The sequence below is a fragment of the Struthio camelus genome, chromosome 2 (assembly GCF_040807025.1).
Source record: "Struthio camelus isolate bStrCam1 chromosome 2, bStrCam1.hap1, whole genome shotgun sequence".
Taxonomy (NCBI): Eukaryota; Metazoa; Chordata; class Aves; order Struthioniformes; family Struthionidae; genus Struthio; species Struthio camelus.
Genome location: NC_090943.1, coordinates 21849048 through 21867326, shown reverse-complemented (window position 1 = coordinate 21867326; position 18279 = coordinate 21849048). Strand labels below are relative to the sequence as shown.

The 18279-nt window shown below is 40.0% G+C and overlaps 1 protein-coding gene and 1 long non-coding RNA gene across 15 annotated transcripts in view; one reads left to right on the top strand and one right to left on the bottom strand.

Moving 5' to 3' along the window:
• MLLT10 (MLLT10 histone lysine methyltransferase DOT1L cofactor) overlaps nt 1-18279 on the top strand; it is a 147712-nt gene that overhangs the window by 3208 nt on the left and 126225 nt on the right. For 3 of the 13 annotated variants that reach the window (XM_068934591.1, XM_068934590.1, XM_068934588.1), the window contains exons 1-3: nt 84-262; nt 8655-8823; nt 12484-12563. In XM_068934591.1, coding sequence (XP_068790692.1) covers nt 8655-8823; nt 12484-12563 — 249 coding nt within the window. In that variant the 5' untranslated portion in view covers nt 84-262. The other 10 variants (XM_068934594.1, XM_068934589.1, XM_068934595.1 and 7 more) reach the window with 9 other exon arrangements.
• Nucleotides 644-9512, bottom strand: LOC138066298 (uncharacterized). Of its 2 annotated transcripts, none has more exons than XR_011139595.1 (3): nt 9131-9512; nt 7118-7216; nt 644-4934 (listed from the first exon to the last, which is right to left on the bottom strand). It is a non-coding gene; the product is annotated as an uncharacterized lncRNA (long non-coding RNA). The 2 variants fall into 2 exon arrangements; XR_011139596.1 differs by lacking the exon at nt 9131-9512 and adding an exon at nt 7331-7502.

The window sequence follows — 18279 nt, the reverse complement described above, 5'->3', positions numbered from 1 at the left end:
ACTGCAGCGGCCAGGTTGAGTGTTTGTAGTGCTTCCTCCGCTCCTGCTGGTAGTGCTCATGGCATGCGAGGGAACAAGCAGGAGCCGGGCCAGCTGGCAGGAGGTCAGGGGCAGCAAGTGGAGTGGTGAGGACTCTCATAGGCCGGCCTGCCCGGACCGCCGACCCCGGGATAGGCTCTGGAGAGCAGCTGGCTGCAGGCCAGCTCAGTAATCCCCCCTCACCCTCTAGCAGGCTTTGCGTTGAGGGTGATAGAGTTTGAGGGTGAGTAGCTGAAAGAGTAAATACGTGGGTGCCCTCAGCAGCACGACGGTGAACTGACAGACTTGTCTGGGGAAGGTGAAGGGTGAGCGAGGGTCTCCCGTGAGCGGGATGGGCTCCGGGAAGGTGAGCCAGAGCAAGGGGCAGAAAGAGAGAAGGGGGGGGGGAAAGAAAAGGACAGGTTGCATCAGCCAGGAAGCGGGGTGGGCGCCCGGAGGCAGCGGCCAGGGATGCAGAGGGCAGGCGAGCTCCGCGCGGCGGGGCGCAGGACAGGCGAGCCCGAGGGGAGCGGGCGGGCGGGCGGAGGGCCGGGCCGGGCCGGGCCGGGCGGCTGCAGCGGGGGCCCCAGGGCGCGGCGCGGGCGGCGCTGCCCATTGTTCGGCGGCCGCCGCCGCCTGCAGCCCGCCGCGCTCGCCCTGCCGCAGCCCGGGAAGGCGCGGAGCTGCCCCTGAAGGGCTTTGTATTTCAGCTTCAAACACCGTCGGGTTACGGCGCGAGTTTGTATTCTCTTACTCAGCAGCTCGGGGGGTTTCCAACAAGAAAACTGGTAAATAAGTAGAGAGGACTATTTAGAAGTGCCATTCACTAAGGGAGCTCCAGTGAGGCTGTAACTCACGTGTTACTTGAAAGGTAAAAAAAGCCCACCATAGCGGTGGATTTGTGCATAAAGTAACATCTGTTTGGGGGTGGATTTTAGAACAGGACTTTACTTAAAGAAGTTGGGAGAAACGGCTCCGAACCACAAGATGTGGAATAATAAATCTAGGCAAATAGAAATTTGAAAGAAATACGTCTTTATGTTTTGTTTATAAAAATGAAGAGTAATCTTATCCTGTTTTTCAAATAAGCACCATGAAGTCTGGATTTTTTTCAAGTGATTGTTGTATGTAGGTTTGAGATTTAAAAAAGATGTTTTATAGGAAAAGTGGTTTTGTCTCTTTTTTTCCCTGAAAATAATTAGAAATAAATTGTTTCAGCACACCATTCAGACCCGAACTTTCTCCTATGCTTACATCGAGAAGAATTAACTAACTTGAGGTTCAAGAAAATTTCTAACAAGTGCCCTTACTCTTTTGAGAAGAAAAGGTCTTTGCACGTTGTTTCTTAGAGATTAAACGAAAGTGGCCAGAGGTTCATATTTGTGGCGGGGGAAGAATTTCTAGACATCTAGTAAAAAAACTTTCTAGGAGAGCTGTGATCGTTCTTAGCAAGCTGTTTCAGAGCGCGTGAGAATTTATTTTAAACGTTTACAACTGATGTTTAACTAAATGTTTTTTATGTATCGCAAGAATTTAACGTTTTACAAAAATTGTGAGCAGCAAGTAAAAGAAGTTGAAGGATGATGTTTGTAGATATCACCTAGTTAAAAATAAATCTTAACTGACTTCCCCCCCACACACACTTGGGAAGTTGCATGCTTGCAGTCATTGTTTAAGATAATACAGTTTGAGACTTCTCTTTCACTCTTTGTAAACTTGCAGTCTTTTGTGGGACTCCTCCAAATAAAAGCTCAATTCAGTTTAGATGGTAAAAAGCGTCGATGATATTTGAAAGCTGAAGATGCAAGTAATATTTAATAAGAAAACACCACCCTGCTAATAATTAAAGGCATTAACTTTAAAATCAAGAAAAGAAAGATTTTTTTGTTACTTCTCCTACTTGAGTATTCCGGAGATGTGTTTACTCTTAATTGCTGCTTGGCAATTTTCAAAAGGTAACTACAAATTTAGCAAGCGTCATTCAAAAGGACATTTAATGCTCTTGTATTTACTAGAACAATATTTGAAAACTATCTTACTGAAAGGGAAGATTAAAAAAATAGTTAGGGAGCAACCGTTTGTTGCCATTCTCCCTTGTTCTTTATTTTGTATTTGTATAGAATGTGTTGACATATTTCATATATTAAGTTTTTTTTCACAAAGGAGCATTGTTGTTGCTTTTAATTGGGAAGTACCACGATATAAAAATTACCCACATTCCGACTCTGAAGTACCATGGTAAGATTGACAAAAAGTGATCCGAGACTGTGCGCTTAATTCGCTAGGAATGTTAAGCTTCCCAGATACACCCTATGTGGTCAAGTTAGACTTTTGCTCTTAGACAGTTTGTAATGGTCAGAATCGTACATAGAGGAAATGTATTTATGTTTACATTTGTAGAATTGAAATTAGATGGTAACTAGCAGTGGGAACAGAGCTCACGGATCGAAAGACTTTTTTTATTGCATTTGGCAACCTCTTTCAGAGGCACAATACAATTAATTAACATATTCAGGGGCGTGTTTTTGAGATTGGGAAGTGGTGGCCCCTTGTTGAGAAGAAAACACTTTAAATAAAAAAGTAACATTGTTTTGTCCAAATGGTACTGGGAAAAGCAGAGCAGTATTGCTTATACAGCCCACGGATGCGGTTGATTTACTCCAATTTGCTTTAGCATATAACAAACCAGCTTATCCTTTCCCACGCCTATATTACATATATCTATTTTGTTTATACAAGCCCATCTAAAATAGTCTATATTTAAGATATTTGGTGAGAAATTCAGCATGTCATTTCTTGGATTTAAGATGCAGTACAGATACAATCCCTAAATTGAAATCAAATAAAGGGGACCTATGACACAATACAGTATTATGCTACTGATCGTAGCACAACAAACACAAATAAAAGCTATTAATTTATACGGAATGTTAATTTAGTGAATCCTACATGGAGATATGCCTATAGAAAAGTAATCTGAAGCTTGTTTTTGGTATGTTGCTAAGTAAATGTATTTAATAAAAATCCAATGATTTAATACATACCTCATAGAAATCCAAACTTGAAATTAAGTCTTCTTTAAAGAAAAGCCCTGCATTATGTTTAAGTCGCATATAATCTGAATTCCAGAGTTTACTAACCCAGCTTTTCAGGGATTAACACAGCATTAATATTCAATATGTTTTGCTAGAAGTTTATTTCAGGTTCTTTTGTATCTTACTGTAATTATCATTACTTCGGCTGGACTCACATAAAAATGTGGTTAACATTTAAATGCCTTTTTAATGTAGAGAATTATAAATTAACGGTCATATTTAAATCCTGAACTTCTATCACTTAGGGAAGGTTAAATCTTTTAAAAGGAAATAATCACCATGCTTAAAAATATCCTGTGCTAGGATTCTTTTATTTAGAATTTTGGTTCGAGATTGTTCATTCAAAGAAAATCCCTTGCTTCATGTTTACTGTAAACCTCAGTTCGAAATTAACATTTAAATGCCAACATTACTAACAGAAGCAGTACTTGAAAACCACCAGTTTTATCCATTGCTGCCAGTTAAGTGGAATTCACCAAAGTCTCCAAAGGTGATAGTACAATTTAAAACAAGAAAATGAATGCAGTAGTTGGTGGAATTACATCCTCCTCTCTTCGCAGTCTAAATAATTACAAAATTTGTAATTACGTTCACACAAAAGTAAATAGCACAGTATCTAAAGAGGCATGGTGTCCAGGAGATGCACTGACATGACCTTTGATGCTATTACCTGTACTTGCATAATGTGTAAACATATAATATACAAACCCCTAGTCAAGAAGTGACATCTTAAATGTTAAAGCATTTTAATTATTCAGTAAATTGCATATGGATAGATGTGATATACTGATTTGATCATTTATATTAAAGAATAGAAGGAAGAAAAAACTTTGCTCTTTCATAGTATAAATTAAGAATAAGCATATAAAGATACATTAACATTTTTAATGCGGGTTCTGTAGACATGCTATATCCTTCCTAATTGAACATGGATAGAAATAATTTGTTGGACCTAAGCCAGTCTGCCATTTAAAACACACTACGTGCAAAGGTCAACACACAAGAGTCACATTCTATTTTGTGTAAAGTGACCATTTTGCTGCTGCTTTCCTAGGAATAAAGCAAATACCCGTGATTAAAATGTATTTTGATGAAGATTCTTAATGATTTAAACAGACATACACAAAAAGCAGACAAAATTCAGTGTGTTTTAAATAGATATACATGAGATGCATTAGCCTTCATATTGAGTATCAGTAAGTTACTGTAATTTTCCTATTTTCAGTTGCCTCTGTTTCGCTGTGGCGCAAATCCTTTTGCACATAGGTGAAGATGAAAGCTTTCTCAACAAAGATCCAAATTGAAAACGTACTAAAAATTGCCATGAGAAATTTGCTTTCTATAAAAAAAAAAGTCAGTTTCCCACTCTACAATTCCAACTCCCAACATCAATTCGTGTTTTCTGATGTAGCATACGTTTTGTATAAAAATTACGCTTTTTCCGTTATTCCTGAAGGACTCTTCTGAGGATTACATCCAACTGATAAAGTAGTTCTGTAAGTGAAAGACTTTCTTGTTCAATAGTCAGTTTCATTCACTAAGCTTAAGATATTATTTTGTACAGACTGCAGAAAAATTCAGTGAAATTTAAAGCAAATATTCCAAAAGATAATCTTAGCATTACTGTTGGAACTGCTTAACTAGTAGTAAAAATTAAAGGTGAATATCTCCTTACTTTGTTAATGAAACTAAAATACTGTGTAGTAATGTGTGTTAACATTTTCTTGAGGAATCACTTAGACTTTCAAACACATTTGTCACTTGGAGAGTGTAATCTTCATTCACTTCTGTATTCATTCTATCTGTGAAAGTATCTAAAATCTAAAAAATATGAAAGCATATCACCTTGTTGCATCTTTTTTATAATCTAGGTTTGTTATATTCTAGATTTTGTAGGTTCCTTTAAAGAGAACCGGATTTTCTCCTTGCATTTATTTAGATTTACAGTGAAATTATTCATTTTTACACACTGAATTATATTCCTCTCTAATTATTTAAATCCCTTATATATCACTATAAGAAGGAGAGGCTGTTTTTTATATAAAGAAAATTGGCCTTCTGGGTCATGTCAGTGCTTATTAAATACTACAATCATAAGAACATACATGTTACAAGATTTTATGTTCTGATTCCATAGCTGTTATAGGCTTAGTATTTGCAGTATTTATTTAGTGGTAATGTATTTCTTTTCCTACTTTGCATTTCAAAGGTCTCCCCTAAATGATTGTTTTACAGAACTATCAAGAGGTTATCTAAATTTTCCCATCAAATATTACACAATAGCAAAAGGTAGTTATCATGGAATTTCTTTCAGTCCATGTATATTCTTTCTATTGAAAGCATTAAATAGAAATCAACTAAAAATAAAACAAATGTTTTATCACATAATTTTGATGAATTAGGCTTGACTGAATTTTGACCGAAGCAAAATTCCAGGCTACTCACTACTGAGCTCTTGTGTTACATAGAGTGAGATGAAAATATTTTTATTTGTAAACTATACGGTAGGTTTTTCAAAAATATTTTCTTGTTGCCTTGGTGCAGTTTTAATCAAGCTGTGGCAAAGTGATTTATTTTTCCTTTGATGATGGTGCTTTATGAAACTAAAAAGCTAGTCTTTAAATAGCTAATATTACAAAAAGAAAGATCTAGGAAAGGTACTAGTTGCTTTTCAAAGAAGAAATTGCAGAAAGATATTCCAAAGGAATTAAAAATAATCTAGGAGAGTAATTTACAATTATCTGTTACAAGTTTTACCATATGTGTAGATTCATCCAACAAATTAAAATATATTTACTGTATTTTAATTAAAAAATACTTATTTTCATTTACCTGTCAGGGAAATAAAGGAGAGATTTGCTGTTATACAGTGATTTTATTCTTGTCAGGGTTAACAGAATCGTTGAGAATGCTTTTTAAATTAGATGTCATTTTCTTGACAAGAATGAAGAAGGGCTAGGACACTGTATCTATCAGCTTCAAATAATTTGCGTTTTTTAAAACACTGGGATATATTAATTGCTTTGTTTCGTTACGGAGTAATTGCTCGCACCTGCAATTTTCAGGGTATTTTTTTTTACAAGCTTTAAAAGTAATAAAAATAGTCATGTAAGTATGTTGTATAATATAAACAGCTTTATGTTTGTTTTATGTTATTTTTATTCTTCACTGTTAAGGTAGGATATTTTGTTGCGTTTTTTTTTCTTTCTTTCTTTCTTTTTTTTTTTTGTGAGAGCAATCATGGAATGATTTTATACAAACTGAAACATACGACATTCCAGCCCCCTCCCCCCCTTTTTTTTAACATGTGCGTTAAAAATTTCTAAACTCTCAAGGATGTTGGAGCATACTCCCTGACGGAGAAATGTTTAGAATGTGAGGCTGGAATGGCTGTGTTAATCGCCTGTTTGGCTGGGCCCTTTATGAAGGAAGCTACCTCCATCATTCCTTTTTCTCTTGCCTTCCATTCTTCCTCTATCTAAATAATTTCACTTAAAACTTACAAGGAGAGAAAAGAGCTTGACCTAAGATATCCTGCATACAAACTGCAGACTCAGATGTCTCTAGGGGGTAGAGTTGTGCACATCCCACCTCTCCCACACAGCAGTTCTTCATACTCCCCTACACAAGTGCAGATGTTTTATTAGTTAACAATTTATAAAATATAACCAACCCTGGATATATAGGTCTAGGTAGCGACACTTACAGGAATGTATATAATTCAGTAGCAATTTACACAGATAGCGAATGTACTAGGCTGGTGTTGCAAAATCATCATGAAAATATACGGTCCTTGCACAAATTCTGCTTCCCTGCCTCTTAGCATGATAATGAAGATAAATCAATGATATCTGAGTCGTCCAACACTAAATAAATAAATAAATAAATAAATAAATAAATACTGGCCCTGGGGCAAGTGAGCGAGCAGAATTTTGCAAGGCTGCATTTAATTTCTCTGTGCCCCCAACAATCACCACAATTAGTTCCTTCTGCTACAGGCATACCTGCTTACAATGGAGAATTGAATAGCCTGAGATTTTCCTCTCTGCTGCCCACCTCAGCCCTCTCTCCTGCCAGCTTCTCTGTGTAGTTTTTCTTTTTCCCTTAAATTAGAAAGGAATAACAGAATTAGAATTATTTTACTAGAAAAAGGACCAGCTTCTAGGAAGGAATAGCCACCTCTGAGCCAAAGTGGAGAACAGCTGTGTTTAAGAAACCTGTTTGTTTTTGTGTGTCTGTGGCCTGCCCGGTTTCCCTGTTTGTCCTGTCTTCTATTCAACATCACTTTCGCTGTGCTGCCACGCAGTGCTGCATCCACACGACAAGTTTTGGGGCGGGGGGGGGGGGAGAAAGGGTGGGATTAATAATGCATTAGTTTTGCAGTCCCATCGAAGGGAAAATAAACAAAATGGTAAAAGTTGTGGTGAGGGCAGGGAAGCAGAGCAATAGCGGGAACGGATTAGTCCTGCAGGCACACTGAGGGGATATAAACAGGATAATAAAAGTTGGGAGTGGGAATGCATTAGTCCTGCAGTCACATCAGGGGGAAAATAAACAAGATAGTAAAAATGATTTCTGTGGGGTGGGCGGGAACGGGGGCGAGTCCTCCAGTCATCCTGAAGGGGGCATGAGCAGAGTGACATCGCGGGTGGGAGCGGGGCGCATGTCTGCCGCCTCCCCCACCCCCACCCCGGCGCGCAGGGGAGGAGGGGGGCAGCAATAAGCCGGGCTAGCGCTCGCCGGGGCTGGGAAGGCAGGCGGTTTCGAAAGCGCAGGCTGTCCTGAGGCGCGCCCGCCGGCCTGCCTGGCGGCCCCGGCGGCGGCTCACCGCGCGGGGAGTATCGGGGCCAGGCCCGCCGGGCGGCGGCGGCGGCGGCGGCGGCGGCATGGCTCGGCCGGGGGACGGAGAGTGGCAGCACGCCGAGGTGGGTGCCGGAGCGGGGGCAGCCCGGCCGGCGCGGCGCGGCGCTGCGCGGCGGCCCGCGCTGCTCGCACGTCAGGTGGCCGCGGGAGCCGGCGCTGCCGGGCCGCGCGCGCGCTCACGCGGAGGCGAGGCGAGGCGAGGGCGGGCGGTCCTGGCGGGGCCCCGCTCGCTCGCGCACGCTCTCTCGGCGCGGCGGTTGGAGCCGTTGGCGGGGGGGGGGGGGGGAGCGCAACGGCTCACGTTCCATGGGCGGCTCGTGAACCATCGCGAGGAGGCCCAGGCCGAGGCCTTGCCTGCAGGGGCGCGCAGTGCGCCTGCGCGCCGGCCCTGCTCTCCTGCCTGTCTGCCTGCTGTGTGGTGTCCTCCTCAGTGTACTGCCGCCCGGCTGCCCCTGTGTGCTTGCGTGACCGATACAGCCTGGCCGGTTGGTCGGGCGGGGGCGAGAAGAGGCTCTCGGCCAGCGGTCATGGGCCCTAAATCATTGCCGTGGCGGCGGCGGTGGCGGCGGCGGCTGAGTGACTGAGGGGAGACACCGCCGGGGGAGGGGGCAGGCAGGGGGTAAAGTGTGTGTGCGTGCGTGCGTGTGTGTTGTTGACGACGGTGTTTTTAACCCTTAGATGGTCTCTAGCGAGCCGTTGCTGCTGCCTGTGTCACTGGAGGGCGAGTTCTCCAATAGCATGAAGGAGATGATCGGCGGCTGCTGCGTGTGCTCCGACGAGAGGGGCTGGGCCGAGAACCCGCTTGTCTACTGCGACGGGCACGGCTGCAATGTCGCAGTGCATCAAGGTGAGTAGGCAAGCGAGTGCCAGCTCGCCTGCCCTGGCCTCCAGCCTCACCACTTCCTTCTTGGTGTTCCCTCTCCCCTTCCCTTGCACCTCTTTCCTCCCCTTCTTCCCCCCCCCACCCCGAACGGAGCTCCTGCTTGTTATCTCCCTGTTTCTACAGACACGCGCTTTCTGGTTGGGCCTGCCCTGTCATCCTGTAGCCTTCCAGTTTGTCTATCTTTTCCCCAACGCAAGACTTCTTATATCATATTATTGGAAGGAGACTCCCCCTCCCCCCCCGTCGTCTTGTCTTTTTTCCTCTTCCTCACCTTTTCCTTTTGTACGTTTATGCTTCCCAGTCCTCCTTTGCATCCTGTTAACAATCTCAACTGCACCAGTCCAGAGCTGACGTAAAACCCCCTTCCTTCTTTCTGTAACTTCTCACTAGTCTCTATTCTGGCAATTGTTGCTTCATTTCCTTCTTCTTATGCTTGCTCCTTTTTGTCCCTGCCTTTCCCAAACCCTTTTTTCCCGAAATTAAAAAAAAAAAAAAAAATTGAGGAGTAGGCAGAAGACAAGGAGGCTTTAGGAATGGGAGACAGACATATGTAAGAGAGACTTAGCTGTCATGTGATTTCTTCCTCTGCCTGCCTTTCCTTGAGAATGTCGTTTGGCTGATGTTGCCTGTTAGATGAAGAGACTTCCTGTTGTGGTTCTGCAGGGGGAGGGTGCTAGCCTTAATGGCTGATGCTGGATTTGTTTGGATTAGTGGAGGTTGGTTGGTTGGTTTCCAGCTCAGCTCAGGCGCTGGCATGTTCTGTGTATGTGTGATTGTTTTGTTTCTGTCAGTGGGTTGACCCTCCTTTCGAGAGTGGAGGGAGAGACTGGATTCTGCTGCTTACATTGTAAGAAAGGAAGTTATGACAGTTTTTGCTTTAAACGGGTAGCAGGAGTAAGGAATAACTTGGTAGTTTCTCTGTATCAGCTCCCAAACAATCAGGTGAACTCAGTAGATGGTGAACAAATTGGAGGAGGGACAAAAATTAAACCCTAAATCCAGTTAATTAGCCCAAATAGCTAGCAAATGTGAAAATACTGCTAACGTGTCTCATGCTCGATTTTATAATATGTGAATTGTGTTGGAGATAACAGAATATAACAACCATTTACTCCAGGTATTATTTCTTGCCAGTTTACAAAGGAGTATATGAGGAATTGGTCACAATTTAAGGAGATCTGTGGAAAAATTCAATTATTGCTATTAATGTCAGATGGGAGGTAGAGAGGAGCTGAAAGGGATCTGTGAAATTAGTCTGATTATGAATCAGTCAGTGCTCTGTTCTTTTAAGAACCAAGTAACGTTAACTAGTAAGCTCACTCTTTGCTTCTGTGGAATCTTGGAATATTGACACCCCCCCCCAACATGAATACTTCCAGAAGTCATGCCTAAACTAATTATTCTTATATTATCTTGGGTGTCTTTATTTGTGTCTAGAGCCTCGGTAATAGTGTATGTGAAAGAATTTGATGTTCTAACACCCCAGTACCTGTTACCACCACTTCCGTTCCACAAGAAAAGTCTGTTCTAGGAAGTGCTCCTAATGTAGGGAGAGACTTCAGGAAATTGGGTACAAGCATATTGCACTTCTCTTTTTAAGTGCGGGTCTAAATCTGGATCTGAGTCTGGAAGTAAGTGTGCAAAATAGAGCATCTTCAGAATCCAGGTGCTATTGTAGAGGCCTTGAGAAAGGAAGAACTGAATGTCTTGATTTACTGTATTGTTAATGTTCTGTGCATTGAATCTGATGTGTCACGTGAAGGTGGTAGAGGAAGCATGTCCACTTTAAATTTTCTTTCCATAGCCTAATTAAAATGGGTAGTCCTCATGATCAAAACTGGTAGTTTTCATTTGAAATGCAGGCATGAGTATTAGCCATGAGACTTTCTCAACCTACATTAAATTTTTTAGTTGATTTAGAAGAATCCTCTCTTCAAACATTAAGTCACTGGCAAGTTGTGGGGGGCAAAATCTCTTCATGTGTTTGTAGAAGCTTCATATTGTAGTGGAAGTATAAACCTAAGGAAGTTATGGAACCCAATAGAGAACACTGCAGCATATCAGAGCGCAAATCTGTGGTGTGTTTTTTTTTTTTTTTTTTCTTAGGCTCCAGATGTACTCTATTACATTTGCAGATATAAAAACTTTACTTCAACTTTGGTCTTTGCCCAGCTTGTGTTGCTTTTGGATCTAATTGCCAGCCCTGCCTCTGAGTTGCATTCTATAATTAGTTTCTTACTCTGCACTGTCTCTTGCTAACTTAAGTGTGTGATTGCACGTTCAGAGTCCCCCACTTAATCTCTAAAAAGGAATTCTAAGCCCCCCCCCAGCTGTACTTAATATAAATGCAACTAAAACAAGATGTTTTCTGCAATGTTAAAAGAACTTTACTGTACAGTGAAAAGGGGTTATCAAGATAGTTTGGTCTGTCAGTACTTGAAGAGTGTGTTTGAAAATCTGATAACTATATTTTTGCATATAATAGGAAATAGTTTAGCTGATTTTCCTTTGTAGAAGGAAAGGTGCATTAGCCAGACGTTTTATATGCCACAGTACTATTCCTGCAGCATTGCTTTCCCTCCTCTCCCCTTCAGGCTCACATAAACCAAACAGTTACTAGTGGATGCTAATTCCAACTCTGCTTTTCCTCTTAACTGTTAATTTAAAATATATTTTAAATTAGTTACACAATTAAACCAGCAATTCTGTTTAAAGAAAATACAGTAATTGGTAATTAAGGGTAAAAAATGCAATGTCAGATTCAAGGCATATTTTTGAGGAAAATTTTTTGGCTTCATTGTAGGTATTAGTAGTGAAGCCTATACAGATATTTGAATATACTCTCAGTACTTGTGTTCTTGTATCTTCATTACATCAGCAGTTCTTAAAGTTTTCTGATCCATGCATTTCAAACATGAGCTACAAAAACTTTTTCTGTGGAATTTCCTTTCAAAGCTCTACTTTATCTCCTAAAAAAAACATGGAAATCTGCCTGTCTCAATCTCATGAGGACTTATTTTCCAGGCTGGATATAGTTGAACCTAACCCTAGCTGTGATGCTCAATTTAGGTCATATTTGCAATTCCATCTGAACTTCGAAAAAACCAAACTTTTAACTATGCTCAGTTTCTTATGGCTTTCCTATTTAAGACCGGTTATGTTACTCAAAAAGAGTAAGAAAACTTGATTTGAAACTAAGTACATGAATGTCTTATGACAAACTGAGATTTGTTAGTTGTTTTTAGTTCTGTGTTTAAAGCACTTTATAACACATGACAGATGTTTGTTATTGTAAAGCTGTTTTACCCATTATGCTAGTAAATAGATAGCAGAACAGATTGCATGTAAAACATCTGCTGCTTTTGAATGATTATATTACTTTTCAAGGTAATCCATAATTTTGAACTTAATCATAATGAATATTTTGCTTTTTTTAAGTGGAAGTGTGTTGTACTTCATTTCTAGTACCATTTTGATGGGATTTCATGTACAATGTATAGATGTCAACTTGCCTTGGTAAGATGATTTGAGATCTACTAATACGAATGTTATAAAAGAGCTTAGTATTAGTTATACTGTAGTGCTGCTTGCATTTGCTTAAATATTTTATCTTGTTCAAAACAGCTTGCTATGGAATTGTTCAAGTACCCACTGGACCTTGGTTTTGCAGGAAGTGTGAATCTCAGGAAAGAGCAGCCAGAGTGGTATGTGCTTTGTTTATTAAGTAATGCAAGTTGTAATGCTTGTGTGGATAATATTTGCCCAAATATCTCAGTAACTGTAGAAAATAGCTTAGCTTTCTGTCATTATTCCGTTTAAGCATTATTTAAGAAAGATTTTCTTTATCTGTGGTGTGGGTTTTGTATAATTTTGTCTTTTTGGTACTTGTATAGTTAGACATGGGAAGGAAATAGAATCTATCTCTGATTTTCTTTTATAACAATTTTAGAGTGCCGATTGAAAACTTTAATTTAGTAACACTTTATTGCCACTGTTCTTAGTCTTGGCATCTAATGCTTAGAATTGACTGTTTTCATGTGATACTTCTGGTCAAAGAAACATTTTTTTTCCTCTGCCTTGTAGAACGTTTTCTCTGATTAAAATATTGGGGATTCAGATAATCCTTCTGGGGAGAAAAAAAAAAAACACAAATTTTTTTTTTCTCGGTTACATGCAGCTCAGCTGTTTTCTTTCTTGTCAGATTTGTCTGTTAGATCAAGCTGCATAATAGCAGTCACTTTCAGGAAAAGAGAAACACTTATGTTTGGCTGGCATTTTTTATTGGCCTTTCAGCAAAAGATAAAGATGAATATTTAGAAAGACTAGCTGTTCATTTACTTCTGCAAATGGCTTCCTCATATTAAAATAGAAGGTTATACAGTAATTTGTGGCAGTGTAAACTTCTAACTTTTATATCTAAAAACAAATAAAGAGCCTTTCAGACCAAATCTTTAGTTACTGTCAGTGACAGGTGGAGTGTTTACATGAGCTGTTTGCTGTATATTTGTCCTTCTTTAATGTAAAGTACTATAAAAATGACAGGATGACTTCTAGGAGTGTGAGTTTTTGACACATGACTGAAGAATTTCATTCCTCTACCTTTTCCCAACTTGCCATTAATATTTTTATAATGCCCTAGTAATCTAGTCTTTCATAGTCCTTCCCAAGCAGTTCTGTCAGTGGGAGGAAGAACAGATTGAAAATAATGTGCTCTCCAAACATTTGTCAACAGCAAATCAAAAATACTACTGTTCCTAAAGAAAGGGCTATTTCTTTTTTTATTAGCTGCAAACTCCTCTTAGGAAGAGCATCAGCAATGTAAAGTTTTAGGAATAGCATTTTTGTTTTTAGCGTTGCTGAATTTGATCTGTAAAGGACTGAATGATCTGTACGTTGGGAAAAGACAAATAGTAGAGGGGAAAAGTGAGAGGCAGTTGGAAGGAAGAGGTTTTTGGAGTGTGATAGGGAATTCTCATCAGGGTTTAGGATACTATTATTCCTGGCCTCTACTGACACAGGGAATGGAGGAGAACTGTACTGAGTTCTAAAATAAACAATGTCTCACTGCATTCTGATAATTTCCTGAGTTTACCAAAGAGAATAGCTTTGATGGACACTATTCTGCTTTTCTTGGCTATATGAAGTTGTTAGCAAGGAGTAGTGATAAATGTAATTGACTTCTCTGTTCACGATATTTTGCCCTTGTTCCCACCTAACAAGGGATCTGTTCATGGAGATTCAGGTTGATTACTGATCTGGTTAAAGAATCTTTCCCGTTTGTAATATAGCATAGGTTTAACTGGTTCTCAAGTGAAATTGTTGTAACTGCATGTGTGTTAGAACAGGTTGACAACAGCTGAAGTTTTAACTACTGTGTTAGTGAGTTAGAAATAACGGTGACTGCCTATGAGGTGTCTTGGGGGAGCTGTTAACATTTAGAAACTGGACTGGCGCTCTGGCTTTGGTACAGAGAACTGGAACTGTATTGTAACAAGCTTATCAGATACTGAAGTTGTATCATGTTTGCTTGCAAAGGCAAACTTCCTAACCATCACTGTAGGAGATTGAATGTAAGTTCTCCTGATGGCATTTCTGTCTAGAAACAAAACCAGAATTAAATTAGCTGTGTTATATGGAACATGTCTTTTTTTAGTCTTTTTTAAAAAGAGATCTGAGTTTTGCGCTCTAGGCGTGTTTTTCCCTACTGATGCTCTCTGTAAAACATATATATACACGCACACACGCGCGCACACATGTAAAGTTGGAGTTAATGCTTACTGGGCAAATAAATCTGTTCTGAGAGCAGAATTAATTATTTGTGCTGAAGTTACTCCTGCTTTAACAACTGTAAGCAGTTGACTAACTCGGGAGTACGTAACTCATGTAGGTAGGCCACTGGAAAACTTCACTTAATGGCAGGTCATAGCATTTGGCTTCCCACACACTTTCACTTGTTGACACTGGTGTCTGCTGTGTCCCTTTTCTTTTGTATGCTGTTGCTAAGCTGTTGCATGCTGCTTGTCAGTGGAAGCTGAAGCTGATTAGTCAGCCATGTAAGCTTCCTGGCTGGTTGATGTTGGTCTTTGGACAGTGAGGTGGTAGCCAGTATCTTGGGTTTTGAATGGTCAGCTACTAGTTGGAAAGCACAGTTCCATGTCCGGCAAGCCATGCTGTGTCTTGGCCCTAGTGGGTCATATTTTCATGAGTGTGTGAGCAACTGAGACTTACAAACCTGAACTGTTTGTTTAATGAGCAGATGGAGGTGTCTGGTAATTGTTTTATTCACTCATAACTTATAATTATGTATATGTAGGACATATTGGGATCTCATCCTTGTATTCATTATGTGCTTTTTCCAATTACTGTGCAAGTCTTTTTTAATATTGCTTGTAAAGTCTTTAATTTTCCCTAAATCAACTGATTTATCTTAGCTGGTGTATAGCGAGCATGGAACGTGAGTCTCTTCAATACGGATGGGCAGCAACTGCTCTCAGTTTCAGCTGTGTCAGGATCAGCTGCTATAGCCATGCATGTAACCTTTTTGATGTCTGCAGATGGTACTTGAATTTCAGACTCAAAAAGATAAACAGGGCTCGTACGTGTTAATGTAAGAAAAATGCTGTTAGGATCTGTGTGAGGATGTGTACACGTGGAGTAGTATGTAAGGGGTAGCGTCCTGGCTTGGGAAGCTGGAAAAGGTACGCTGTCCAGGGGCTGATAGTTACTACCATACCCAAAGAATGCCCTGAGAACCGAAGTTTGGGAACTGTGGTAGCGCCAGTGTGGTTCAAAAAGGCTTTTTCACCATCAGCCTCTTTCTGGATGATCTTGTAATAAGAATGATTTAATTACAGCATTGAGTGGGGAGCAAAGTGGCACCATGTTTTGCATTTTACTGCAAGCTACTCTTCCTGATGCTTATGATGAAGAGCAGCTGCAATAATGCATGTGATAGGGATACCAGGCACAAAAAAACTGTTCAACTTTATTAGTAAACTGTTCACTGTGATTCACTGGAGTGTGTGTTGTACGTCATTGACTCTGGAAGTCTCATGAGGTCTTGATGGGAAGTCTGATGAAGTTGATGCAGTGCTGGCTCTGAACTAAGTCTGTGTGTTTGTGTGTCACTACAGCTGGCCTAATAAACCTCCTGGACTTTAGTCTTGGGAATGTGTTGAAGGGCTGTGACTCCCTGTTGAACTAGCCACGTAGGATTTGAGCTAGTGTTCATCTAGATCTCAGCTGAATCTAGAATTACTGTAGTCTCTGCACTTGTACATGTGTATCTCTGTGTGGAGACAGAAAGACCATCTCTGCGGTATCAGTTTAGATCATAAAGTGCTTTAGAGTTAGGCTTCTGGGCTGCAGAAAGGCAGCTATACTGACTACCTCCAAAGCTAGTTCAGGTACATCGTGTCTCACAGTGAGAGGTTCCTGCTAGTAATCCTGTCAGACCTGAGTTGTTTCTGCATCTGCAGCCCAGATGGCCCACAGTCTGAACGCTTTAGAACAGATTTTTTCTTTTTTTTTTAAATCTATAATACAACAAGGGTTGTAGTTCTCTCTCTCCAAGATTTTTTTCCCAAGCTTTCATTCTATATATCCTACAAGTTTGTTATTATAAGGTTGCTCAGTTGCTCATAAGAGTTGTATGGTGTATCCTTAGTTAACTCTCCACCTGCCAAAAACATTTCTATAGTATAAATTTTGCCTGCAGAGGAGGAGGCAATGAAGGAGAAAATAGGAATGCAGACTTTGTGTCATGCGGATAGGTTTGTTGTCAGAGTTCTTACAGTTCTGGCTCAACAGGCTGTTTGCATGGGAAAGGGATCTGTGCCCGTGTTTAGAATTGTTTTTGGTGTGGCTATTACACCTATATCTGTGAACTATAATGAACATGAATAATTATGGTGGCAATAGACGTGAACTGTAACTGAATTTTAGAAAAAGAACAGCAAGTTGTTGCTTTCTGCTTTTTCCTTTTTTCTTCAATTTGAAATACTGGCCACGAAGTAATTGATTTCAGGATTAGTACTTACCATATCTTCCCTTTGAAGACATCTCTTCAAATAATTCTTACAGGAGCTTTGAAATGAGTGCAAGTTTGTATGTATCTGTAATTTTTGTTAATGTTAAAGGAAATATTCTCTATGGGAATCTGCTACTACGACTCATTTTAAGCTTGCTGTAACAAGTAATAGAAGAGTTATTCTTCTGTTGTATGCTCAAAAATAAAGTAGACCTAAGTGCTTTTGTTATTTGTGTATTTTTTACACAGCAGCAGAATAGGAAGCTTGTGAGTAAAGAGAAGGGAAGGGAAAGTGACCGTAAAATACAAATGGCTAGAACATTTTATTAATAAATAGTAGCTTCTCATATTTATAAATGAGCCCTGTCAAAATCCAAAGCCCAGTCCTATCTCCTATGAATTACTATGCAGCTGGAAGGCAATGGATGTTTTTTCATATCTGGCTAACTGGAATGAAATGGCCGCCTAAAGACGCTTAGGGTTAGCGTGTGAAATTTCTGCTTTTAGTCTAAAACCTTATGGGTTGAGTGATGTGCGTTTCTTGCCTGCTAGATAAACAGGTGACTGTTGCTTTGTATTCCCTAAGCAGGAGACAGTAATTTTTCCCATTTAAATTTCTTTCTTATAAGTGATGATGACAGACCTGAACTTTGTTGCACTGTTACTCCAAAAGATGACAGAATTGCTTACGGTCACATTATGTCTGATCATCACTGTTGGTAGTACAAATGGTGGAAGATGCTTCAAAAGCAGAATATAGTTTCTGTGCATCTTCCATTCTGACTGGTGAAGTGAACCTTCAAAATGAGTGTTAATGCTGTTCCTGATTGTGCGACCTCTGTGTGTATGTGGGTTTTTTTTTTTTTTGGTGCTGCATTCTTTCTTACTTATATGGATACTTGATTCTTAAATGCACAGCTAAGTTCATGAACTTATTTGGAACATTATCTTGCAGCAATAAAGCCTGCTTTTAAAAAAATCTATTTATTTATTGCAGTTTTATTTAGTTACAATTTACCTGTATATACACTTATTTGCATAATAGTGTATATCTACATTATGCTAGATCTGGATACATAGAACATTCAGACTTTAAAGGATAGCGTAAAATAATTCCATCACTGAAGTACTACATGATGAAAAACATTTTGACATAGGTATCGATTTACCGGGTGCTTTGGTAGATGCTGTAAAGATTTTTGTAGCAACATTATCAACCAAAAAATTAGATTCCAGAGCAAAGTATCCTCTGTTGTAGAAACTACTTAATTCTTGCACAGGAATGTTTTGGGATTGTTGGTTTCATTTACTAAACTGTTTAAACACAAGGCAGAAGTCTCTAAAATAAGCAAAGAGCTCCTCAAACACAAGGGACAAACACAAAGTTTCAT